This window comes from Chiloscyllium punctatum, chromosome 9 (genome assembly GCF_047496795.1).
Source record: "Chiloscyllium punctatum isolate Juve2018m chromosome 9, sChiPun1.3, whole genome shotgun sequence".
Classification (NCBI taxonomy): Eukaryota; Metazoa; Chordata; class Chondrichthyes; order Orectolobiformes; family Hemiscylliidae; genus Chiloscyllium; species Chiloscyllium punctatum.
In genome coordinates, this window is record NC_092747.1 from 7,372,764 (window position 1) to 7,398,674 (window position 25,911).

The 25,911-nt window shown below is 45.4% G+C and overlaps 1 protein-coding gene across 2 annotated transcripts; it reads right to left on the minus strand.

The window, feature by feature from the left end:
• LOC140481116 (kelch-like protein 24) lies at positions 1–25,764 on the minus strand. Of its 2 annotated transcripts, XM_072576806.1 has the most exons (8): positions 25,557–25,764; positions 22,562–22,708; positions 21,443–22,342; positions 20,612–20,796; positions 15,626–15,744; positions 7,292–7,480; positions 3,462–3,650; positions 1–726 (listed from the first exon to the last, which is right to left on the minus strand). In XM_072576806.1, exons 3-8 carry the CDS (start codon positions 22,312–22,314, stop codon positions 517–519), a joined length of 1,764 nt encoding a protein of 587 aa, XP_072432907.1. In that variant the 5' UTR covers positions 22,315–22,342; positions 22,562–22,708; positions 25,557–25,764; the 3' UTR covers positions 1–516. The 2 variants fall into 2 exon arrangements, with proteins under 2 accessions (XP_072432907.1, XP_072432906.1); XM_072576805.1 differs by lacking the exon at positions 22,562–22,708.
• Positions 25,765–25,911: the final 147 nt, after the last annotated feature.

A 25,911-nucleotide genomic window follows, 5' to 3' on the forward strand; every position in this document is an offset into this window, starting at 1 on the left:
ACCTGCTGCGCTTTTCCAGCAACACATTTTCAGCTCACACTGAGTCTAGTTTTGCTGAGGCTCCATGATGATAAGGAATGTCAGTCTCACCTCACCTCGTGTTGAGTAAAGGTCATTGACTCCTTCCAAATATGCAGCACTGTCTAATCATTGGAAAATACACGACCTATCAGCCCATCAATGATAGGACAAGGGGAGGCGTTAGACTCAGTACCAGTCAGTAATGGGGTGGGGAAGGAGGTGTGGGGGTCATTACTGGTCAGTAATAAGGAAGGGGGAGGAATTGGGGGTCAGATACAGTCAGTGATGAGGTAAAGCAGAGAAGTTGGGTTCTGTACTGGTCAGTGATTGGTCGGTAGTTTAACAGATATTAGTTCAACAGGCTATTCACTCATACATTAAAATCTTTCCATTTCTGACAAACCAACCCAAATCTTGAGGGCAGCTCTGTATGTAACAGAAGGTTTTAGAATAAATGATAAGTGCAAGGATATTAAGTCCAACATGAAATATCAGTCATGTTATGAGACTGTGAACAAGTCTTCTCACCCGCTGGTGGATGGTGACACATCCATGGTAACTGGCACACCTTGGCATGGTGGAGACAAGGGTTAGTTGGCCTGAGGCAGGGTCGATGCAGAAGACTCTGTCTGTGCCTTCCGCCATGTTGTCCTTGCCACCGAGAATGTAAACCATTCCATTGCAAACCGTCAGCCCGCAGTTCTCCTGCATTCCCAAAAACAAACAGAAGGTCATCATTTACTCATGGCTCATTGCTTCCTCTGCCACTGTGAAATAACTGTGCAGAGGCCAGTATCCCATCACCCTTTATTTACACATGTACAGTACATGGATTCTGACCAGCTAGCTCAGAGCTAATCCCTGGATTGAGGAGACATCTGTTTATATCTATCAGCCAGGGCTCCCTGATTAGCCCAAGTTAACAGCCCCAATCAAGGAACGCAGAGTCAATAAGATCTACCTGGCTGACCTCATTCTAATCACCACAGTCTTTTACTCTCATTACCCTCATCAACCTCTGTTCTTCCTGTACCCTCACCAGCTATAAGACCCTCCCCTATTGAGTAGCAGTGGCCTAGTGGTATTGTTACTGGGCGAGCAATACATGGCCTCTAGGCTAATGTTCTGGGGGCGTAGGGGTCAAATCCAACTACCGCAGCTAGTGAAAATTGCATTCATTTTAAAAAACTAGAATAGTAAAAGAATGGTTTAATGGTGACCGTGTAATCACAGTCAGTTGTTACAAAACCCATCTGGTTCACTAACATCCTTCAGGGAAGGAAACTGCCATCCTTACCTGGTCTGGCCTGTATGTGACTCCAGACCCACAGCATTGTGGGTGACTCTTAACTGCTCTCTGGGCAATTAGGGATGGGCAATAAATGTTGGCCCAGTCCGTGATGCCCCCACTTCCCATGAACAAATTAAGAAAATAAAATGGGTTCCAAGATCTGTGGGTTGTAAATCGACCGGTGCTGTCACACACAGGATCATATCCTTGGGCAGATGTGATCCCTAGATGGAGAAGTAGCCAAATTCTTCTTCTTCAGCTTAAAATATCTATTGCATCACAACAACTTACTGGAAACACGAACTGATAGCAGTGAACATCACAGAGACATCGGTGCAAGACAGGACCAACCGTGAGAGTGATAGAAATTGAGAAACACACACTGATGGCTGTAGAGGCTAGGGATCAAGGCTGATTAGATCATCTTCAACTCCACTTTTCTACCTTTTCCCCATGACCCTTGATTCCCTTCCTGATTAAAAATCTGTCCATCTCAGCCTTGAATACACTTAATGACCCAGCCTTGATGGTCCTCTGTGAGTCACTATCCTCAGAGAGAAGACATTCCTCCTCATCTCTGTCTTTAAACATGCAACCCCTTACCCTGATGAACCCCTGATAAAGTTATGAAGGAATAGAAATGACAGCATTATTCTTGAGTGAGATGAGGAAGTTCAGGGTGTGGAGGAGGAAAATTTAAATGGAATATTAATACCTGCATGGACTGGTTAGATCAAATGGCCTGGTTTTGTTTTGAGGGCATGGGCATCACTGGCCAGGCCAGTATTGATGTCCATCCTTAATGCACCTTGGGCAGATGATCATGAGCCATTTGAAACTCATCGAGTCATACAGCGCAGTCAAAGACCCTTTGTTCCAATTCACCCATGCTGACTAGGGTTCCGAAACTACACTAGTCCCGTTTACTCTGTGTTCGGTCCATATCCTTCTAAACATTTCCTATTCATGTACCTGTCCAAACATCTTTTATATGCTGCAATTACACCTGCCTCTATCAGTTTCTCTGGCAGTTTATCCCACATATGAACGCCCCCGCACCCCACTGTAAAAGATGCCCCACAGGTCCCTTTTAAATCTTTCCCCCGACCTTAAACCTATGCCCTTTAGTTTTGAACTCTACCCTAGGGAAAAGACCTTTACTATTCGAAGAGTTGCTACAGTATAGTAGCAAGCCATTTCGCCCACCGAGACCACAGACCCTCTGAACAGCATCTCACCCAGACTCACCACCCCCCCCCCGCCCCCCCCCCCCCCACCGCCCTATCCCTGTAACCTTGCATTTCCTATGGCTAGCCCACCTAGCCTGCACATTCCTGAACACGATGGGGCAATTTAGCATGGGCAATCACCATAACCTGCACACCTTTAGACTGTGGTAAAAAAAAACAGAGTGCGTGAAGAAAACCCACACAGACAGTCACCTAAGGTTGGAACTGAACCCAAGTTTTTAGTGCTGAGGCAGCAGTGTTAACCACTGAGCCACCAAGCCGCATTAATGCTATCATATTATCTATGCCCCTCATGATTTTCTAAAATTCTACAAGGTTACCCCTCAGCCTCCAATGTTCCAGTCTGTCCAGTGTCTCCCCACCATGCAAGCCATTTCAGACAGCTGTTAAGAGTCAGCCACTTGGGAGTGGACTTGCTTGTCATTAGCCTATAATCTTGTGCAATATTTTATATCCTGAAGGAGTGCAACTCCGTACTTTCAGATGCTCCCTTTCTGGGCCCTGAAGTAGGAGTGGAATTGTAGGGAGATACATCTTGCCACACCATTTTGTGCGGCCACAACTGGAAATGACCTTAACCCTAATTTGAAAAACAGCAACTTTGCGAGGGTCACCTAGCGACACTAAGGGTGAGATGGGGGATAATAGCAAAGCAGTTGAAACGATGCAGAAATTTGTAGTGAGTCGCAACTCGTGGTGTGGGAGGCAATTCCTGCATTATTTACATATTAACAATGGCAATCCTTATCCAACTCATAGTTATTTACCCAGCAAGTCCCACCCATTTTTAACGTATGCTATTTCTGAAAGAGACATGGCAAAACTTCGATACATCTCATGAATCCTTCATAGAATGGACACCCTGAACATTCAACCCAGACTAGTTGCCATGAGCTTACCAGAGGTCCTGGAGTATTGTCCATCACTGTCCAATAGTTGTCTTTTGGGTCGTACTTGTACATGTTCTCCATGAGACCTCCCATAATATAAATCATGTCGTTTACGGTGACTGCATTGATGCAACGTTGAGCAAATGGACTTGAAGCTGCAAACGTCCAGTCATCTTTCACTGGGTCATAACACTGGACCTTTCCACAAAATAAAACAGATGTTGACTGTAAGAGATCCACACATAAACCGGGCAGGAGGAAGTAAGCCAGCTACTTCATAGAGGTGTATAAGATGATGAGAAGCATAGATAGAGTGAATAGTCAGAGACTTTTTCCCAGGGTGGAATGGCTATCACAAGGGGGCATAATTTTAAGGTGATTGGAGGAAGGTTTAGGGGAGATGTCAGAGGTAGGTTCTTTACACAGAGAATGGTGGCTGTGTGTGAGTGCGCAGCCAGCAATGGTAGTAGAGTCAGATATATTAGGGACATTTAAGCGACTCTTGGATAGGCACATGGATGATATTAACATGAAGGGTACATAGATTAGTCTGATCTTAGAGTACGATAAAAGGTTGGCACAACATCAAGGGCTGAAGGGCCTGTACTGTGCTGTATTGTACTCCTTTCAGTCTGTCCCATATACATTAGCCTGTAGGAACATCACTACTCCTTGCCCATGCCAAATGATTGCGCGTTCAGATTGGTGGAGGTGGGTTCAATTGAGGCATTCAAGAAGGTATCGGATGGTCCATTTGATAGCAATAATGTGCAGGAATAAGGAGGAAAAAAAAGGGGGATAGAGGAGCCAGTCCAAGCATGATGGGCAGAATGGTCTCTTTCTATAAGACAACAAGAACAAAAAAAATTGGAGTAGGCCATTTGGCCCCTCGAACCTGTTCCATCAATCAATAGGATCATGGTTGATCCAACATTCCTCACGCCCACTTTCCTGCCCTTTCTCTGTAACCCTTGATTCCCCAACTGATCGAGAATCTCTCTCAGCCTTAAATATACACAAGGACTCTGCCCCCACAGCTCTCTGTTATAAGGAGTTCCAAAGACTCACAACCCTCAGAGAAGAAATTCCTCCCCATCTCAGTCTCAAACTGGTGTCTCTTTATTCTGAGACTATACCCTCTGGTTCCAGACTCTCCCGTGAGGGAAACATCCTCTCAACATCTTAAACCCCTTCAGAATCTGATATGTTTCAATGAGTCTTTGAAACTCACTTCATTGAAAAGGTGATGCGAGCAGAGTCCTCGATTATGTTTAAGACAGATTGTTGATTTGCAAATGGGGGGATGTGTGAAATAACCTTACTGAATGACAGAGCAGAATGAAAGGGCTGAGTGGTCTATTCTTTCTCTTAGATCAGACTATTGTACATACTACCGTGTGTGCTTCACTTTAAAAACCTAGGAACAGTATTTCTTTGTCAAAGAGACAACACATAGGAATCCACATCTGGAAATTCCAGTTACTGCAAAATTCCAACTGGTGGAATGCCAAATCAAAAGAAAGTTTGCAGTTTTATTTCTCCTTCTGGGTGTTTTTGCAAACATGTCGTGTAGAATCCTACTTTATGGATCGGATAGGAACCAGATGGGCACTTTGTTGTTCTGTTAGACTTGTAATAAAATGTCTTTGCTTTGTTTTGGTTTACAGGTAGAAACCTGTACAGTATTGCCATGGTGTACGTGTAACTCTCAGCTCAATGTCTGAGAATGCGCCCTCTGGCCCTAGAGTCTCCCAGGAGGGGAATCATTCTCTCAGCATTGATCCTGTCAAACCCCTGAAGAATCTAATATGTTTCAGTGAGCTCTCATTTTCTAAACTCCAATGCGAGTCCCAACCTGTTTAGCCTTTGCTTAAGACAACCCGTCCAGACCAAGGATCATCCTCGTGAACCTTCTCTGAACTGCCTCCAATGAAATAATATATTTTCTTAAATAAGGGGACCAAAACTGCTCACAGTGTCCAGATGTGGTCTAACCAGCGCCTTGTATGGTTGCAGTAAGACCTCCCTACTATTATACTCAAATCCCCTTAAAATAAGGACCAACATTCCATTAGTCTTCCTGATTCCTGCTGCCCCTGGGTGCTAGCTTTCTGTGTTTCATGCACAGGTCCCTCCAAGTCCCTTTGTCTTGCAGTTTTCTGCAGTTTTTTTCCAGTTCAATAATGCTTTATTGTTTAGTTTTCACATTTTCCCATAAGGAGCCATAGCAAAACTAGAATCAATGTGTATCAGGGAACAAACTCTCCATTGGTTGGAGTAATAACTGGCCCATAGGAAGATGGTTGTGGTTGTTGGAGGTCAGTCGCCTCAGCTCCAGGACATCTCTGCAGGAGTTCCTCAGGACAGTGTCCTAGGCCCAACCATCTTCAGCTGCTGCATCAATAACCTTCTCTCCAACATAAGGTTAGAAATGGGGATATTTGCTGATGATTGCACAATGTTTAGCATCATTCACAACTCCTCAGATACTGAAGCAGTCCATATTCAAAGGCAACAAGATCTGGACAGTATCTAGGCTTGGGCTGACAAGTGGCAAGGAGCATTCATGCCGCACAAATGCCAGGCAATGATCATCTCCAATAAGAGACAATCTAACCACTGAACCTTGACAGTCAATGGTCTTACCATCCCTGAATCCCCCACGATCTACATCCTGGAGATTACCATTGACCAGAAACTCAACTGAACTTTCCACATAAACAAGAACAGGTCAGAGGCTAGGAATATTGCAGCAAAATAACTCACTTCTTGACTTCCCAAAGCCTGTCCACCACCTACAACACACAAATTAGGAGTGTGATGGAACACTCACCACTTGCCTGGATGGGTGCAGCTCCAACAACACTCAAGAAGCTTGACACCATCCAGGATAAAGCAGCCCACTGGATTGGCATCACTTCCACAAACATCCACTTCCCCCATCACCAACACTCGATCACAGCAGTGTGTACTATCTACAAGACACACTGGAGAAGTTCACTAAGGCTCCTGAGACAGCACCTTCCAAACACATGACCATTTCCATTTAGAAGGATAAAGGCAGCAGATACATGGGAATATCATCCCCTGCAAGTTTCCCTCCAAGCCACTCACCATCCTGACTTGGATATATATTGCTATTCCTTCAGTGTTGCTGGAATTCCGTACCTAACAGCATTGGGGTTCTACCTCCAGCACACAGACTGCAGTGGTTCAAGAAGGCAGCTCACCCCCACCTTCTCAAGGGGAGAAACTAGGAATGGGCAATAAATGCTGGACTAGCCTATGATTCTCACAAAATCCTGGAATTCCTTCCCTCAGGGCATTATAGGTCTACTGCAGAACACAGACTGCAATAGTTCAAGGAATTCCATACATTTGACCCAATGACAGTGAAAGAACAGAAATGTTTCCAAGTCAGGACGGTGAGTGTCTTGGAGGGGAACATGCAGGGGGTGGTGTTCCCATGTATCTGCTGCCCTTGTCCTTCTAGATGTAGGTCTAGAAGGCACTGTCAAAGTCTTTTGGGGTAGTCACTGCTACGATGTAAAAAACATGACAGTCAATTTGTGCACAGCAAGTTCCCACAAACAGCAATGTGATCACAACCAGATAATCCGTTCCTTTGAAAAAGTGATGCCGATTGAAGGATAAACATTAGCCAGGGCACTGGGAGGAGACACTGGGAGGAGACAACTAAGTAGGGTCTTGGAACCTTTCATAACAACCTGGGATAATTGAGGAGGTGATTCAAGAGTTAATCTTTTGTCTCACTGGGCTAGCGTAGCCGCCTGAACCCTTGGGTTTTCATAGCAAAAGGGAGGAAGGTGGTTCCTTACCTTATTGGAGTTCAGTTGGTTGGTGAGTGCACCTCCTATCACGTACAGCTTGCCTAAGCAGGCAACAACTGCTGCTGAGCTCACAGATTCCAACAGAGGTGCAGTGAACGACCAGCTGTTCGAGTTGGGATCGTAACATTCAACGCTGGACATCCTGCTGAAACCATTGAAACCACCCACAGCGTAGAGCTGACAAAAAAACACACAAAATCAAGTCAGTATTTTGGAGATGGAGAGAAGTTTTTCTCTCAGGGTGCAGTTTTCCTGTGGAATTCTTTTCCACAGAGTAACAGTAATATGTTCAAGGCTGAGTTAGAGATTTTCTCTGGACAAGGCTTACAGGGTGACAGATAGGGAAGTGAGATGAGAGCACAATCAGATCAGCCATGGTGCAGCTTGAAGGGCTGAATGGCCTGGTCGTTCTCCTAATAAAGATGTTCAACTGTTTACAGGATCTCTATGTCCACTCGCTGTCCACACTCTTGAACAGTTACATACTATCTTCACAGTCTGAGCTTTCAAGCCACTTGACAATGACATCATTCATTTAATGATCATGGGTGAACTGTTACACACAGTAACAGGGCAGTATGTACGATGGATAGGTGTTACATCTAATCCATTGGTGAACTGGGTCCCAAATTTAAAGGACTCTGTTTCCTGTTCCTGTCCTTCCCTTTCCTTCTTGAGGTCATACTTTTATACAACCCCAACTCACATGACCATGACTGCATCCTTTCTCAGTCAATCAGGAAAATAAGAGCAAGCGCTTTCTGGTGTTCCAGGAAGGAGGTCGTAAATCTGGTCAGACCACATTTGGAGTATTGTGAGCAACTTTCAGCCCCATATCTCAGGAAGGACGTATTGGCCCTGGAGTGTGTTCAGAGGAAGTTCACAATAATGATCCCTAGAGTTAACATATGGGGAACATTTGAGTACTCTGGGTCTATACTGGATGGAGTCTAGAAGGATGAGGGTGGATCTGATTGAAACTTACAGAATATTGAATGGCCTGGACAGAGAGGATATTGGGAAGATGGTTTCATTGGCAGAATTTTCATCAAATCCCTACAGTGGAAACAGGCCCTTCCAACAAGTCCACACTAACCCTACAAAGAGTAACCCACCCAGACCCATTTCCCTACTACTCTATATTTACCCCAGACTAATGCACCTAAACTACACATCCCTGAACACTCTGGGCAATTTAGCGTGGCAAAATCACCTAACCTGCCTTTAAAAGGCATCTGGATGGGTACATGAATATTAAGAGTTGGAGGGATATGGGTCAAGTGTGCCAATTCGGGCTAGATGAATTTAGGATATCTGGTCAACATGGACAAGTTGGACCGAAGGGTCTGTTTACCATGTGAGGACTGTTTAATCACCTAACTCTGTATTCACTGGGTTCAGAAGCATGAGAGAGAGTCACATTGAAACATCATAAATTCTGACAGAGCAAGACCCACTGGATGCAGGGATGTTGCCATCTGTGGTCTGGGGTCCAGTCACGGGCATCACAGCCTCAGGATATGCAGTTGGCTTCTTCAGACTGAGATAAAGAGAAACTACTTCTCGAGAGGATGTTGAACCTGTGGAATTCTGTATCACAATGGGCTATGCAGGCAAAGCGCTTGAATATATTTAAAGAAACAAAAAAAAGATGGTTTTCTAGAAGCTAATGGTGTCAATGAGTATCAGGAGACAGCGAGAGAATGGCAATGAGATAAAGGATCAGTCATGATCATACTGAATGGAAGAATGCACGCAGTGTCTTAACTTTAACCCTAACACCTGCTTCTAATTTCTGTTCCTGTTTCTCCAAAGCTTAATGTTTTGATTAAATATGTATAGTTTAACTTCACGCCAAACCAGGTCTTGGGTTAAGTTTCTTGCTGAAAGGGGGGATATTTTTATTCCAACAGATTCAGGGGGTGTAGCAAATTCTCAAAAGGCCTGGCATGCAGATAGACATGGAGCAAGTGTACATGTCCACCAGTCCCTTATGGTATCAGGACAGGTAGGTAAAGTGGCTAAGAAGGCATAAGGGTTGCTCACTGTTATTAGCTGACGGATAGCTGGGCTGGCATGGTGGCTCACCAGTTAGCAGTGCTGCCTCACAGTGCCATGGACCTGGGTTTGATTCCAGCCTTAGGCGACTGTCTATATAGAGTTTGCATACTCTCCCTGTATCTGCATGGGTTTCCCCCCACAGTCCAAAGATGTTAGGTGAGGTAAATTGCCCGTAGAGTTCAGGGGTGCATAGGTCAGGGTAAATATAGGGAATGGGTCTGGATGGGTTACTCTTCAGAGGGTCAGTGTGGATTTGTTGGGCTGAAGGGCCTGTTTCCACACTGTAGGAATTCTATTCTATAGAGTTTAAGAGCACCACGTTGTGCTGGAACTGTATAAAACATTAGCTCAGTTCCAGAATTGTGTACAGTTTTGGAATCCACATTATAATAGGGATGTGATAGCTCTGGAGAGGATGCACAGGAGATTTGCCAGGATGTTGCCTGGACTGGAGCATTATGAAGAGAGATTGGATACACTAGGGTTGTTTTCCTTGGAGCAGAGGTGACATTGCGATGAATAAAATAATTAGGCACATAGACAGGAAGAAACTTTTCCCCTTGGTGGAGGGATTAACTACCTGGGGCATAGGTTTAAGGTAAGAGGCAGGAGGTTCAGAGGGGGTTGTGAGGAAAAATGTTTTTACTGAGAGGGTGGTGGGGATCTGGAACTCAATGCCTGTAAGGGTGAGAGAGGCAAACTTAAGAAGTATTTGGACATGCACTTGCGATGTCAAGGCGTTGAAGGCTATGGGATTAGAATAGTCAGACGGTTGTTTTTGACTAGCACAGACTCAGTGGGCCAAAGTGTAAATGAAAGAGGTCATTGAAAGTTCACAAAGGGTCATAGAATCATAGAGATGCACAGCACAGAAACAGATCCTTTGGTCCAACTTGTCTATGCCGACCAGATACCCTAAATTAATCTAGTCCCATTTGCCAGCACTTGGCCCATATCCTTCTAAACTCTTCCTATTCATATACTCATCCAGATGCCATCAGAATTATTTTTTCAAATACTTTCTGTAAAACACATAACTGCGTCCTTTGCTGTTGACTCTGAACTGTCACTGGCTTGGAATGGTGCAGACTTTATCTGATTCAGTTGATGGGAAACCTGCTCAGAACAGATTGAACTGGAGGGAAACTTGCTGAGAACAAGTTGCCCAGCTGATCTCTCCCACTGATGAAAAGAAACTCCCTCATGTTGACATCAAAATGAAACCAATGTGTTAATTTTGAAAGAACAAGTGAATAAATCTCTCAAAAATAGTATTTTCTGCAGCACTAGAGCGTGTGAGACTTCAAAGACAACACTTCATGATGAATGCTGGAAAATCTCAGCAGGTCTGGCAGCATCTGTAAGGAGAGAAAAGAGCTGACATTTCGAGTCTAACTGACCCTATGTCAAAGCTTTGACAAAGGGTCAGTTAGACTCGAAACGTCAGCTCTTTTCTCTCCTTACAGATGCTGCCAGACCTGCTGAGATTTTCCAGCATTTTCTCTTTTGGTTCCAGCATCCACAGTAATTTGCTTTTACTTCACGATGAATGACTTGGTCACATACACAGATTGTCTGAGCAAAAGACTCCAGGACATTCTACATTTCATCCTTTGCCTTCAAGAATAATTTTTATTGTAGTTATTATGATAACAACTAATAATAAATCATTTGGATAAGTTATTTTTATAGAAGGCGAATTTCTGCAGAGAAATCAATTAAGTTTTGCTTTGATAATGAACCAATGATTATGTTATTTAAGGAACCCGGTTGTGTTGAAACCGAATAGATGTTTGATTGGTCACTGGAGATAAATTTTTTTACCTTTTGCTGTCACTCATGCAGCAATAGGACCAGAACAACAGTGTAAGCCTCTCGCCTCGGTCATAATGGAAGTGAAACCAGGAAGCAATTGAAAATGTCACAGTGAGGTCAAGATCTTTTCATTTGTGAAATTGGGGGATGGTAGGACAGACTGGATTGCTCTTTGAAAGGAAGAACTAACTCAGGCTATCAGCAACCTAAATAGCCACTTTCTGGGCAGAAGCTGTTTAAAGTTAATATGAATACACTAACATGTGCACCTCCCAACTGTCTCTCACATGCACCAACTCTCCCACACATGCGCACACAAAGAGTTTGGAAATCACAGAATCCTGACAGCGTGGAAGCAGGTCATTCAGCCCATTGAGTCCACACCGACCTTTTGAATAGCATCCATCCACATCCACGCCCTATCTCTGCATTTCCCATGGCTAGCTCACCTAGCTTGCATATCTCTGGACACTAAGGGCCATGCCGTGAGACAATGCGCTTAGAGTCATAGAGATGTACAGCTCGGAAAAAGACCTTTTGGTCCAATTCGTCCATGCCGACCAGATATCCTAGTCCCATTTGTCAGTATTTGGCCAATATCCCTCTAAACCCTTTCTATTCATATACCCATCCAGATGTCTTTTAAGAGGTGGCATGGTGGCTCAGTAGTTAGCACTGCTGCGTCACAACTCCAGGGTCCCAGGTTCAATTCCCACCTTGGGCAACTGTCTGTGTAGAGTTTGCACTTTCTCCCCGTGTCTGTGTGGGTTTCCTCCAGGTGCTCCGGTTTCCTCCCACAGTCCCAAAGATGTGCAGGTTAGGTGAATTGGCGATGCTAAATTGCCCGTAGTGTTAGGTGCATTAGTTAGGGGAATGGGTCTGGGTGGGTTGCTCTTAGGAGGGTCGGTGTGGACTTGTTGGGCCGAAGAGCCTGTTTCCACACTGTAGGGAATCTAATCTAAAGAAAATGCTGTATTTGTACCACTTCCTCTGGCAACTCATTCCATACACGCATCAATCTTTGTGTGAAAAAGTTACCCCTTTGATCCCTTTTAAATCTTTCCCCTCTTATCCTAAACCTATGCCCTCTAGTTCCTGACTCCCCCACCCCAGGATTAGACCTTTAATAGAAACAGCACAGGGAAACAATACAAGATAAAGGGCACAATTCTAAAGGGTGTTAAGGAGCAGGGAAACCTACGGTGTAAATTTGCATGAGACATTAAAGATGACAGCATGACTCAGAGAAGGTAATAAAACCGACAGTATCCTTACCATTATTGAAAGGGGTGCAGAGTTCAGAGTAGTGAGGTGAGGTTGAATTTGTACAAAACACTAGTTCAGCTTCAGCTGGAAGTTTGTTTATAGTTGTGGATGTCATTTGAAAGGAAAGATGTGAATGTAATGCAGATAGTGCAAAAGATGTTTATGGCAGTGGTTCCAGGGAGGAGGAATTTCAGTGACGAAGATGGTTGGGAAATTTGGGATTGCTCTCTTTGGAAGCAAGAAGGGATCTGATTGAAGTGTTCAAAACCATGAGGGTCCTGGAGGGTAAATGGGAGAGTCTGTTCTGACAGGGTCAAGAACAAGGGGACACAGATTTAAAGTAACAAAGGAAGCAGAAGTAACTTAAAGAAAATCTTCTTTACACAGCAAGCGTCAGTGTCTGGTTAAAAAAAAACACGACTCCAACAAGTACCTTGACCACACATCCTCACACCTTGCCTTCTATAAAGACTCTATTCCATTCTCCCAGTTCCTCCATCTCCATCACATCTGTCCTGATGATACCAACTTTGATAAGGATGCCTCAGAGATGTCCGTCTTTTCCCTCAACCAAGGATTCCCCTGCATCATTGCTGACAGGACCCTCAGCCGTGTCTGACCAGCCTCCTGCATTTCAGCCCTCACCCCTTCTCTTCCCTCCCATAACAGCGATAGGGACCACCTGGTCCTCACTTATCACCCCACCTGCCTCCACATTCCAAAGGACCACTAGCCACCATTTCTGTCACCTCCAGTGGGATGACACAAGCAGACACACATTCCCCTCTGTGCACGGTTATAAGGAAAAGGTGGGAGAATGGCATGATAAATAGACTGTAAATGCAGGCATGATGGGCTGAATGGCCTCCTTCAGTTCTGTAACAGTTTTGTCATTCTGTCACTGTTGGGGATCTTTAATAATCACCTGGAACAGGTAAGTGGATTTTTGATCAAATCAATGCCCTGATTTTGCCAAGGTTACAGTTCAGGCCTTAAAACAGGCAGGAAACATAAATTCACATTAAGAACAACAGGGTGTTAAAGGGGGCAAATTACAGCCAGAAAATAAGATTGTGGAAATCTAGAACTCACAACCTCTCCAAGGTTACGGTTACTGGATGTTAAAGCTAAGATCACAAGATTTCTGTGGGTGGCTCAGAGCTTACTCTCACTGTGCGAAGGACCCGGGTTCGATACTACCCTCGAGCGATTGTCTGTGTGCAGTTTGCACATTCCACATGTGTCTGCGTGGGTTTCCTCCGGGTGCTCCGGTTTCCACCCACAGTCCAAACATGTGCAGGTTAGGTGGTCTGGCCATGCTAAATTGCCCATAGTCTACAGGGATGCACAGGTTGGGTGGATTAGCCCAAGGGAAATTCCAGGTTACAGAGATAGGATAGAGGGAGTGGGTCAGTGGGATGCTCTTCGGAGGGTCGGTGAAGACTCGATGGGCCGAATGGCCTGCTTCCACACTGTACGAATTCTATGATAAGGGCAGCACTTGACAAGGAGCTAAAGGGGTTAGGTGCAGATGATGCCTGGATTCCTTGGCATTCTTCTTCCATATAATGTCATTGCTCAGCCATTTCAGAGGGTAGTTGAGAGCCAAACACATCGCCGTAGGTCAGGAGTCACATGTAGCTTTAGAGCAGCCAAGGAAGGCAGATTTCCTCCCCCCCTCCACAGACCATTAGGGAACCAGCTGAGATTTTATAACAATCAATGGAGCTAATTAACAGGGACATTTAAGCAAATGCTGGACATGCACTTGGATAGCAATGAATTGAGTGGTGCGTAGGTTAGATTATTTTATTTTACATTAGAATTAATCCTCGGCACAACAGCGTGGGCCAAAGGGCCTGTACTGTGCTGCACCTTTCTATGCTCTATGATGATAAATTTGTGACGGCATATTCCAAATTTATTCATCGAATGTAATCAAACACCGTGGTGGAAATTGAATGCCCATCGCCAGAGGTTCACAAGGTCCAGTGACGTTCTCAATACACCACCACTTCTCTCACAAGAGATCAGCTTTGGCTGTTGGGGCAAACGCTTAGGGCCTGTATGTTTCTGTTATCAAAACCAACCAATAGGGCCAAAATCAACGGGGCAAGCAAATGGAATATTGGCCTTGATTCCAAAGGGAATGGAATACAAACTTAGGGAAGTCTTGTTCAAACTATAGACCAGTCAGAACACAGCAGGAATAACGTGCAAAGGTTTGGTCCCAGTATATAAAGGAAGACATACTGTCATTTGAGACAGGAGAAAGTGAGGACTGCAGAGGTTGGAGATGAGAGTCAAGAGTGTGTTGCTGGAAAAGCACAGTGGGTCAGGCAGCACCCGAGGAGCAGGAGAATTGACGTTTCAGGCAGAAGCCCTTCATCAGGAATAACCCAAAACGTCGATTCTCCTGCTCCTCGGATGCTGCCTGACCTGCTGTGCTTTTCAAGCAACACACTCGCAACTGGCATTTGAGATAGTCCAGAGAAGGTTGACTAGTTGATACCACGTATGCAGGGTCTGTGTTATGAGGTTGACTACATTGAGGCTGTGCTCACTGGAGTTTAAAAGAATGAGTGGTGAGCTTATTAAAACATACGAGAAGGCGGCACGGTGACTCAGTGGTTAGCACCGCTTGGTCAATTCACCTGACCTGCACATCTTTGGACTGTGGGAGGAAACTGGAGCACCCGGAGGAAACCCACACAGACACGGGGAGAATGTGCAAACTCCACACAGACAGTTGCCCAAGGCCAGAATCGAACCTGGGTTCCTGGTGCAGGGAATCGAATCTAATCTAATCTAATCTTGTCTAATCTAAGGGGATTTGACAAGGTAGATGCTGAAAGGTTGTTTCCCCTTGTGGGAAAGTCTAATATCAGAGGCTTCCTCTCAGCATTAGGGGCTCCCATTTAAGACAGAGATGAGGAGGAATTTCTTCTCTCAGATGATAGTGAATCTGTGGGATTTTTGACTGCAGGGAGCTGGATCATTAAATATATTCAAGATAGATTTTTAATCAGTAAGGGTTATGGGAAAATGCAGGAAAGTGGAGTTAAGGGTGGTCAGATCAGCCATGATTCCATTGAATGGCAGAGCAGACTCAGTGGACTGAATGTTCTAATTCTGCACCAATGTCTTATGGTCAGTATGACAACATTGTCCAGTCCATACCTTGCCTTGCAGTGCCACCATCCTGTGCCTCCATCTTCCTTTATTTAAAGAAGCCACTCTGACCCAGAGGTTGAGCTGAGAGTTATACATCCACACGTCATTACTGTACAAGTTCCCACCTGTAGAAGGTATAAAAAGGAAAGACGTTTTATAACAAGTCTAACAGAAACAACTAAGTGCCCATCTGCTTCCGACCTGATCATTAAAGTGGGATTTTACATAAACACCCAGGGGGCAGTAATCAAATTTCTTTTCATCTGGCACTCCACTAATTGGAATGCTATGGTAACTGGGACTTCCAGAGGTGCGTTCCTGTGTACTTTCTCATTAAAAAAGACATGTTTACACCTTGTTAAAATGATGCACACATGAGTTTGTATGAAGTAGGAGCAAGAGTATGCCATTGTGAGGATGCTGTCACTGTAAAAAAGTTATTTTGTCATTGGATTTTTTTGAAGAGAAGTCATAAAGACAGCGATACAGACATGTCGAGTTTAACACCGGAAGGGCAGTGGCCAGTTCTCCCAAGTCAGGTGTTTTCTTGTTTGTTTTAGCTGTAGCAGTTACAAGGCGCGTGAGTTCAGGGGAGTGGCTTTCCTGTGAAATCTCTCTCTGGATGCTGTTCCCTCCTGCCTTTAAGAATCTATGCTTGAATGCACCTTTTTACCAAGGGGTGTGTTTATGGGATGTTACCGCATTGGAACAGTTAATTAGTTAAGTTGCTGTGTCAGGTCGGTTAAGTTTTCTAATCGTTACGTTATTCTGAATTCCGTTTTCTTTTGTTTGTATTTCAACTGTTTAAATAAATTCTGTTTTGCTTAAGCCGAGTGTATTCACTAGCTGTATCACACCCGGAACACTCACTTCAGATCTTCCTTTTAAAATAAAGTTAGGGTCTAGGCTACCTTCTTCAAATATTTTGAAGGGGGGTCTGGCCTAGTCCATAACACCATTCAGCCCTTCTATTCTGGTCCGCCAATCAATTAGGTCATGGCAGACCTGATTACTCTACAGTCCTACTGACCCCAGGCCCCTTTCACCACACTTCGCTCATGGGAGAGTCTAGGACAAGAGGGTTTTGCCTCAGGATAAAGGGGCACCAATTTCAGACTGAGGTGGGAAGGAATTTCTTCTCTCTGAGGCTTGAGTATTTGGAACTCCTTGCCACAGAAAGCTGTGGGGGCAGAGTCCTTGCATATATTTAAGGCTGAGATGGAGAGATTTTTAATCTATCAGGGAATTAATGGCAACGGGGAAAGAGCAGGAAAATGGATGTGTGGAATGCCTGATCAGCCATGATCCTGTCGATGATGGAGCAGGCTCGAGAGGCCTAATGGCCTACTCCTGTTCCTATTTCTATGGTTGTATTGTCTTATGGACCTCCTGGGTGAGAAATAAAATTACTTCTCTCCTCTTCGACTGAAGCATTTTATTTTTTTATTGTTTCTTGGGATGTGGCTGTCATTGGCAAGTCAGCATTTATTGCCCAACCCTAAATGCCATGGAACTGGGAGGTTTGCTGGCAACTTCAGAGGGAAATCAAACAGTCAACCGCATTGATGTGGGACTGGAGTCATACCCTAAAGGGCCTTAGTGAACAAGATAGTGTTGAAACCAGCTTTATTATCTGCGTTTACTGTGGCTGTCATGGTGGGAACTGAATTCATGGGCCCAGGGCATTTTCCTAAACCTCTGGATTACTCGCGCAGTGACATTTACACTGTGTCACTGTCACTTCCATCCTCTGCAGCTGTTATTGAAAACAAAATGCCTGGAACTGTGGTGGAGGCAGCTTCATTTGAGGCATTCGAGAGGGGCATTGGATTATTTTTTGGATAGAGTCATCCAGTCACATATCACAGAAACAGACCCTTCAGTCCAACTCATCCATGCCAACCAGATGTCCTGACCTTATCTAGTCCCAGTTGCCAGCATTTGGCCTATATCCCTCTAAACCCTTCCTATTCATATTCCCATATAGATATCTTTTACATATCGTAATTGTACCAGCCTCCACCACTTCCTCTAGCAGCTCGCTCCATACATATACCACTCTTTGCAGGAAAAAGTTACCCCCCCACCTCCACACACTCCCAACACACACACACACACACACACACACACACACACACACACACACACACACACACACACACACACACACACAACCTGAGCCACTCACTGTAACCATACCCCTCATGACTTTATAAACCTCTTTAAGATCACCCTATTAAGGTCCCCTATAAGGGGAGGTGATGGCCTAATGGGATTATCGTTGCACTGTTAATCCAGAGGCCCAGGTAACGTTCTGGAGACCTGGGTTTGAACCCTGCCACAACAATGGTAGGATTTGAATTTTCAATTTCACACATCAATTGCCAATTGTCAGGAAAAACCTATCTGGTTCATGATTGTCTTATATGGAAGGAAATGTCCAGCCTTGCCTGGTCTGGCCTACTTGTGACTCCACAGCAATGTGGTTGACTCTTGGCTGCGTCCTGGACAATTAGGAACAGGCAATAAATGCTGGCCCAGCCACAGATGCCCTTATCCCATGAACGAATTACCTCAGCCTCCAGGGCAAACAGCCCCAGCCTTTTCAGCCTCTCTCTTTAACACAAACCCTCTTGCCCTGGCAAAATCACTGTAAATCCTCTCTGCACCCTCTCAAGTTTAACAACATCCTTGCTAATGAAGGACAACCAGAATTAAATGCAGTATTCCAAATGTGGCCTCACTAATGTCCTGCACAGCTGCAAAATGGAATCCCAATGGGATAGAAATGGTGTGCAGGAATTTAGGGAAAAGGCAGGAGATTGGAACTAGGTGACATAACCGGGCAGGGACAGTGGGCTGAATGGCCTCCTTCTGCCTTGTAACACTCCCGTGATACTTTGATCAGCCTGTTCATGAGATGTTATTACACACCTCAGGAACAGCCTGGACTTGAAAGCAGACCTTCTGGTCCAGAGTCAGGGACATTACCACGGTGCCACAGGAGCCCGAAAGGCTGTGGTCTGACTCTTGTGACAAAACTGAACTGATATGTAAATGGTTAAAGGCAGCAAAGGGTGAGATTGAGAAGGTTCATAACTTCAGCTGGATACAGGACCTAAACCCACACTGTAAACCAGTCATCCAGCCAACTGAGCTACCCAGACCAGGGAGTCATTAGGGGACTCCCGGAAAACTCCATTCCTCAGCACTTTTGGGCTTCATCACAAGCCATGCCCGAGTGTATGCCAGGTGGTAGAGGTTTGGCTGCATTCATATGTATAAAGTTAAATTCCCACCCTTCCAAACATTTCAAAGCATTTTACAGTCTCTGAGTTTTTTTCTTAAAGTGCAGTTTTTGGTGCAGTTTTTTGGACAAAACCAGCTCCCACAAACTGCAAAGTGGAAATGGCCAGATTGTGTTTTTCTTTTGATGTTGACTGAGGGACAAACATTGGCTAGCCCACTGGAGAGAATTCCCTGGCACTTTCTCACCCTGAGTAGTGCTGCTGGTCTTTCATATCTAACTGAGAGGACAGGCAGAACCTCACTTAGAGTCATAGAGATGTACAGCATGGAAACAGACCCTTCGGTCCAACCTGTCCATGCCTACCAGAAATCCCAACCCAATCTAGTCCCACCTGCCGGCGCCCGGCCCATATCCCTCCAAACCCTTCCTATTCATATACCCATCCAAATGCCTCTTAAATGTTGCAATTGTACCAGCCTCCACCACATCCTCTGGCAGCTCATTCCATACACGTACCACCCTCTGCATGAAAAAGTTGCCCCTTAGGTCTCTTTTATATCTTTCCCCTCTCACCTTAAACCTATACCCTCTAGTTCCGGACTCCCCGACCCCAGGGAAAAGACTTTGTCTATTTATCCTATCCATGCCCCTCATAATTTTGTAAACATCTATAAGGTCACCCCTCAGCCTCCGACGCTCCAGGGAGAACAGCCCCAGCCTGTTCAGCCTCTCCCTGTAGCTCAGATCCTCCAAACCTGGCAACATCCCTGTAAATCTTTTCTGAACTCTTTCAAGTTTCACAACATCCTTCCGATAGGAAGGAGACCAGAATTGCACGCAATATTTCAACAGTGGCCTAACCAATGTCCTGTACAGCCGCAACATGACCTCCCAACCCCTGTACTCAATACTCTGACCAGTAAAGGAAAGCATATCAAATGCCTTCTTCACTATCCTATCTACCTGCGACTCCACTTTCAAGGAGCAATGAACCTGCACTCCAAGGTCTCTTTGTTCAGCAACACTCCCTAGGACCTTACCATTAAGTGTATAAATCTATTGAGACTGGGATGGCAGCAGCTATGACTGTGCTGCACTCTGTCAGGACTGCACGGGAACGTCGGCCTGGAACCTTGTGCTCAAGGCCTGAATTGGAACACAGCCCTCGAACCTTGTAAATCAAGAATGTTACCCACTTAGCCCGGCTGATATATAACCAGCTAAACTAATTACACAGAGGTTTCATATTCACATATACACACTCACGCGTACACACACTCATACATATACACATGCTCACATATACACGGTCATATACACACTCAGATATATATACACACTCACACGTACACACAGACATATACAGAGTCATATACACACTCAAGCTTGCATACACTCAGATGCTTACACATGCATACATACACATGCTCACATATACACACACGCATATATATACACATACATATACACACACACCCATATTCACAGTCATATACACACTCAACCTTGCACACACTCAGGTGTATACACACACGCACATATACACATGCAACCTTACATACAAATGCACACTCACATGCTTGCACATGTGCACACATACACACACGCACACGTCCACACACACACACGCTCACACATACTGAAATGCAAACACGCTCACATGTTCCCACACTTTCTGATTTCACTGATCCACAGAGTTTCCCACACCGACTACTCGATGAGACCAGGGTTTGGCTGCTGACCTGAAAGAAAGATGTCATTCTTGAAGGTGCACACGGCATACTCTGACTTGGAGTAGTCTGGGATCTTGGCCAGAGGGGACCATTCGCCCGTCCCAGGATTGTACTGTTCGGTGTAGGGCAGCATTGTGTGACCCTTCCGGTCACAGCCTCCCAGCATGACGATCACCTCTGCAACATTCGTGAATCTGAGTGAAAGGAAAGTGTCTGTGGTGAGGTTGGGTTTTTACCTGGTCTGCTCTGCAGGCTTACACGATTGATCCAGGAAATGAGAACAAGAGAACAAGACATTATAACACATAGTTAAAAATCACACAGCCCCAGGTTATAACCCAACAGGTTTATTTGGAAGAACCAGCTTTCAGAGTGCTGCTCCTTCATCAGGTGGTTGTGGAGACACAATTGTAACACATAGCAGGGTATTCCTAACACCCTCTCAGCTACCACTCAGGTATGCTCATAGAATCATACAGTACAGAAGAGGCCCTTTGGCCCATCATGTCTGTACTGGCAATGCTACACTATTTCCACTTCCCAGCAGCAAGACCACAGCCTTGAATGTTACGACGTTGCAAACACATTTCCAAATACTTTTAAAGCCGTGAGGTTTCCCAGGCAGTGCTTTCCAGATTCACACTACCCTCTGGTTGAAAAACATTTCCCTCAAGTCTCCTCTGAGCCTCCTGCCTTTCACCTTAAAATTGTGCCCCCTTGTTCCCTTCAACTTCAGGGAACAGCTGATTTCTATCTACCCTGTCCATGGGGACTCGAAGGGTCTGTTTCTGTGCTCTATGATTTCTACCCAGGTTCCCCCCACGAGCAAACACAACTTACTTCCGTGGTCTTGTCCTCGGAGACACTATCTCATTACCAAAGATGTGATACCTCCGTGCCTCTTGCAGCAAAGGTAAACACTCCTTCGAGCTCAGGATCAGCTCATCCGTTTCTACTTTCTCGACAAAGTATATCCGATCCAATAAGGGAATTCGAACGTGCTCCAAAAGCTCTTTCAGCGCATGTCTTCTGGTGGGCAGCTCATGGCGCACCCAGTGCATCACCGCTTCAAAGACCATCTCCTCCTTGGGAATGGCGAGGAGGTCACTGGACAGCTGATCACACAGGACTTCCTTGGGCAGTTGTAAAAACTCCTCATGCTGGATCACCTCTGGAAAGTGCTCCAGCAGGAACCGCTTGCTTTTCTCGGACAGTGCCTGGATGGCAAAGAGGTTGGCAAAGTTCAAGAAGCCAAGGCAGTTGCAAGGGTCCAGCTGCTTCTCCAAGAACTCCACACAGCCTTGTCGGAGCACAGACACCTGGAAGAGGTCAGAGGCTTCCAGCAGACTCAGAACATTGTCCTCTCGGATGCTCCCCCTTCCTCCGTACATATAATCTATCACACAATCCATGGTATCAGCTGAGATCCCTTTGATGTCGACAGTGTCCTGTTTGCTCTCCTGGAAATTAGTGCTGAACATTGTCCTGAAGTAGGTACTGCTGGCGGACAGAGTGGCTCGATGGCAATGGAACTCTTGACCGTCAATACGAAGTACAACATCGGTAAACAGTCTGCTTTTACGAAAAGTGTTCAGATTTTGCAAGACATCTTCAGCGTGGCACACCTGCAGGTTAAGGTCTGTGGTGGTAGAATTGCTGCCCATCTGTGTCTCTAGCGCTTGATGTTCTGGGCCCATGCTTCCGAATCCCATCCTTGCCCACCAAGGATCTTCCGTCTACCTAGAGAAACGAAAAATGCTTTCAATCACATGGGGTAGAAACTGTCACTCCTAAATGCCCTCAAGATACCCCTCTGTTTTTCAATGAGCACAAAACTGGCCATTCGGCCCTTTAGTCTGTGTCAACTCTTTGAGAAAACTATCCATTTCATGCCACTCAATTCTCTTTCTCTGATCCCAGTCTTTTATTCCTTTTCAAGTAATTATCCAAAGCTCTTACCCAAGTTATTATAGAGCCTGCTTGCACTGCTCTTTCATGCAATGTGTTTCACGAGGACATAGGGTCTTCAGCTCATCCACCCATGTCAGTGATGCTGACTTCCTGTCTCAGGATCCTCATGAGTTCTGATGAAGGATCACTAAGCATCTAAATGTTAACCACAAGAAGATGAGGCATAGAAACAGAATTGGGTCATTTGGCCCATCAAATCTGCTCCACCGTTTGGTCATGGCTCATCTGTTCTCAAACCCATTCTCCTGCCTTCTTCTCATAGCCCTTGACCCCCTGACCAATCAAGAACCTAGCTATCTTTGTCTTAAGTACACTCAAAGACTTAGCTACCACAGACAATGAGTCCCACTGATTCCCCACCCTCTGGCTGAAGGAATTCCTCCTCATCTCAGTTCTAAAGGGTCGTCCCTTCACTCTGAGGCTGGGCCCTTGCATCCTAGTCTCTCCTCCTGGTGGAAACATCTTCTCCACATCCACTCTATCCGGGCCTCTCTGTAAGTTTCCATGAGATTCCCCCCCCATCCATCTAGACTCCATTGAATACAGACCTAGAGTCTTTTACTGCTCCTCAAATGACAAGCCCTTCATCCCTGGGATCATTCTTGTGAACCTCCTCTGGACCCCTTCCAAGACCAGCACATCCTTCCATAGACACGGGGCCCAAAACTGCTCACAGTATTCCAAATGCAGTCTGACCAGAGCCTTACTTCAGTAGTACATCCTTGCTTTTGTATTCTAGTCCTCTCCAAATAAATGATATCATTGCTTTTGCAACTGCCACCTGAACTGCATGTTAACCTTAAGAGAATCCTGATCTCGGACTCTCAAGTCCCTTTGTGCTTCAGATTTCTGAAGCTTTTCCCTGTTTAGAAAATAGTCAGTTTTCTCTCCATGGATAGTTCCAGATCTGCTGAGTTCTTCCACAATTTCCTTTTGTATTATTTTAAAAATATACTTTCTTGATAAAAAAAATCTTTGCATATATAAATAATCATAAATGCAATTCAGTTCTGTATAGTGGCATATCAAAGAAATAAACATTGGAGTTTGACTGTATCCGAACAAACCAGAGACTTCTCTCACTTGAATCAGACTATATTTCCATATATTGAAGCACTAGGAGGGTCCGATAACTGAATGGACCCCCATTTACCTTCAGCAGGAAGGCCTCTTTCCCCACTGCACCTTGGCAGCAGCTGCCCTAAGCTTTAGTGTGTCACTCAGTACGTCGTCCTGGACCTTGGAATGTGCCAGTCTGCAACACTCGGTCAGGGGCAACACATTGTTCTGGAAGACCGACACATTTCGGGCAGACCAAAGGGCGCCTTTCACCGAGTGGATGGTTCTACAGGTGCAGTCGATGTTTGTCTCAGAGTGCGTCCACGGAACAGACCGTTGAGCACAGAGTCTCCCGTCATGGAGCTGCTCAGGATGAATCTCAACAAAAACCACTGCAGCCCTTTCCAGACTTCCTTTGCAAAGGCACATTCCAGAAGGAGAACCAATTTACTGCAGGTGCCTGAATCTGTACAGAAAACAATGAACGCTGGAGATCTCAGCAGGTTAGACAGAATCCAAGGAGAGAGAGCAAGCTAATGTTTCGAGTCTCAATGACTTCACTCCATTGGAACTGAAGTGAAGGGCCACTTTCACATTCTGATCACTTAATCTGAACTAGCAACATCTTTCTCCCCCAGCACCCTCCACCCCACAACATCCCCCCACAACATCCCCCCACAATGCAGCATAAACGCTGCCCCCTCCACACTTCACGTCAGCTCTGATTAAGAGTTATCTAGACTCAAAACATTAGCTTGCTCTCTCTCTGGGGATGCTGTCTGACCTGCTGTGACCCCCAGCATTTATTGTTTTCTGTACCATCCAGAAGGAGATATGTGACAGTCTCAACCCTGACCCCCACCCTGGCAGCCGCTCCGAGGGCACTGTGTGGTGGTGCTGACTGACAGGGCGCACATGAACGATCTCACGGGTAGTGCCCTTCCCACCACCAGCCAAGTGATGTCCCGGTGTTTGTTATAAAGATAGGAGACAAAAATAAACTGCAGATGCTGGAATCCAAGGTAGACAGGCAGGAGGCTGGAAGGACACAGCAAGCCAGGCAGCAACAGGAGGTGGAGAAGTCGACGATTTGGGTGTAACTTTCGGGTTACACCTGAAACATTGACTTCTCCACCTTGTGATGCTGCCTGGCTTGCTGTGTTCCTCCAGCCTCCTGCCTGTCCCTCCTGATGCTGCCTGCCTTGCTGTGTTCCTCCAGCCTCCTGCTTGTCTAAGTGGCTTTGACAGTCTGCTCAGGGAACTGTCACACAGGATCTACCCTCTACTTTTCCCACAGGGTCTCCAGGGCACTAAGAGCTGCCCACTTCCTGGTGGATTTTCTCAGTGACAGGGAATACCAGATACAGGGTCCCCAGCTCACCCACTCCCTCTCCATGTTGTCCACTATGTCCTGCTCTTCAAGCGAACCTCAGTGACAGACTGACAGAATCAATGAGACTAATCCTTCTCTCTAACGCTTTGTCTCCATCGACCTGTGGGACTGGTCAATTCTCCTTACACACAGGTAAACACAAACAATTCACTTAAAACACCAGGCTCCAACTGGGTCACGACCTCAATGCAGAACACTGAACACAAATATCAAAACGCATCGGATACCACACACAAAAAAAACTCGGCAAACAAAACTCTATTCCAATCAGGTTGGGTGTTTCCACTGCACCACGGCGGCTATTGAACTGGATTTCTTGCCGGAAAGTAGGGGAATGGAATTCAAAATAAACATTCTGTTTCATCTCCCTGTTTGCAAAAGAGCAAACAATCAAGGTTAAACATTCATCTAAGTGTGGCAAAGACTGTCGCGGCATTTACCAAGTTAACACAGGCTGTAAAACAAATCCTTCTCGTTTGCAAATCGCTTTCATTGTTTTTTTTTTGCATCCTTTGTCTATCTGTGTCTTACCTCCTCCTCCGTTTGGGATCTGACTGTGTCAGTCTCTACACAAACTCCGTGCTCTCAGATACTCGCCTTTTTGCAGCGAGTGCTGTTTATAAACATTGCCGGAGGAGATGCACTGTTAGTACACCGACATCCTGCTTCTGTGGAATAATGATCGCTGTTTAAACACTTCCTGAGGGAAGTAAAACCCGAACTGGCACTCAGCTTAAAAAAAACAGCGACAGGGAAGGATTTGAGAGCGACCTCTGAAGTGATGTTGTTTCTCTCGCCTTGTGGTTGCACGAAATCAGCCCTCCAGCCCCCATTCCACGTTTAATTTCTTCCCTCTTGGCTACCCTGAGCTCCAAATTCCCTTGAA